This window comes from Penaeus monodon, chromosome 28 (assembly GCF_015228065.2).
Source record: "Penaeus monodon isolate SGIC_2016 chromosome 28, NSTDA_Pmon_1, whole genome shotgun sequence".
NCBI classification, from domain to species: Eukaryota; Metazoa; Arthropoda; class Malacostraca; order Decapoda; family Penaeidae; genus Penaeus; species Penaeus monodon.
This window is the reverse complement of record NC_051413.1, coordinates 8036100-8037815: the sequence shown is the minus strand read 5'-3', so window position 1 is coordinate 8037815 and position 1716 is coordinate 8036100. Positions and strand designations below refer to the sequence as shown.

Below are 1716 nucleotides of genomic sequence, written 5' to 3'. Positions count from 1 at the left end.
AAGGAAATTTTGAATACCTACCAACTCCATATGTGCATTGCCACATAGCAGGACATTGGGTGCATTTCATGGAACACTTGGCGAAAAAAGACCAATTCAGTTGTGCTTCTACTGAAAGAAGGTGGGCTAATATACTGAAAGACTGCCCAGGTCCTCCAGGGGGTGCAAAAATCCTCTCCAAAGGCTAATATTTATGTAGGAAGCGGCAGCGCGCGATGTCAGGGACGCGACGCGGAGTTGTTTACTTCGCGCACATGCGGCAGAGGAGCCAGGGAAGGAAGCACGGCCTCCAAAAGACTCCCAGCACCTCCTGCCGCGCCACCCGAGCACCAAAGAGGATACCTTTGACCCCGCCTCCGCACAAGAGCTACAGTGAACCTCCGCCATGGGGGACGAGCAGAACAACCACAACGGCGAGGCTGAGAGGAAGGACGAGGACGTGGGTGCTGAGGGGGACGAGACCACGGATGACGAAGGGGGTGTGGACACACCGCCTCCTCAGGACAGGGACGAGGAGGACCTGCAGCCCGATGAAGAAGGCAACTATGAGGTTGGGGGAGTTGCTTAAGGCTTGGTTTGTGTCTGTGCGTGTGTGGTTGTGAGAAAGGAGGGCAGGAGCCGCGGCGAGGGCGGCGGTCGGGAGGGAGCCAGAGAGCCCTTGGCCTGACGGGAAGGGAAGGTCTTGGAAGGGGCTGAAGCAGGGGGCTGCGACAGAGGCTAGGAAGGAACGAGAAGTAAAGGTGGATGCTGGAAGAGCATATGTGTCCAGATGTCTTTCTGTCTATATTAATCATATTACAAATTCTAATGAATACAGTCTAATTAGACTTCAATTATGATACTGTGCATTGTATGGAGAAGGTATTTTCTTACAGGACAATTTATCAAAAATTACAAAAAAATACTATTTTTTGTGAAGTGAATTAGCTAATGAACTCCTTATGAGATTCATAAAAGCTGTTTCAGATTTGTATTTGCTCTAGAAATGAAATTTCTTTATATGTTTCTGTGAAAAGGAATTAATGACACCTGCATTGATTTCCTATTAGATGTTGTCTGAATACTTTCCATTGTGATTCTGCTCAAAAATAAGAGAATGTATTATTTTAGATGGAATTGGTAGATTATTTTGTTGTTAAGATGTTAGAGTCTTTTGGTAAAATCATCTCAAAAGTCATACTTTATTTTTTGTGTCAGGTTTACTTGTTTTTAGTTATCATGGTTTGTATATTGTAGAATAATTTTAAGTTTTAGAGAGAGGTTATACTTTAATTGCATAAACAAAATGGCCCTTATAACAATTCTTGATAGAAGAAAAGGCTGTAAATCCTTTTTCAGCCAATAAAAAGTAGGTAATTTTATTATAATGGTAAAACATGTATCTGTATGTACCTGATTATCATAATTTACTGCTTTTGTAAATCAGAAGTGAAAGGTCATTGGTTGCAAGATTAACAAAGCTAATCAGCAAGATTAGCTTTATCAACATCATTTTGTCAGTTAGTGTCTGTATGGCCTGTGTTTATGATTGAGTATTTGTTTATACATGAGTGCATATGTACAGATATTATGGCAGAAATAAGGTATATCATTCATGTTGGGTTGATTTTCTATTTGTTACTTCATTTTAAATACATCACTAACATGACTACATTTTATTTATACTTTGATCTGTTGAATTATTTAGAATCATGCAAGGTCATGTTTTTCTGGGTT

The 1716-nt window shown here is 41.0% G+C and overlaps 1 protein-coding gene across 1 annotated transcript; it reads left to right on the top strand.

The window, feature by feature from the left end:
• Positions 1 to 212: 212 nt before the first annotated feature.
• LOC119591355 (heterochromatin protein 1-like) lies at positions 213 to 550 on the top strand (the record flags this gene model as incomplete). The annotated part of the gene is given in 1 exon segment (XM_037940092.1): positions 213 to 550. A coding segment is annotated over 1 exon segment (165 nt), but the record flags the coding sequence as incomplete, so codon positions are not given.
• Between the last annotated feature and the right edge of the window lie 1166 nt (positions 551 to 1716).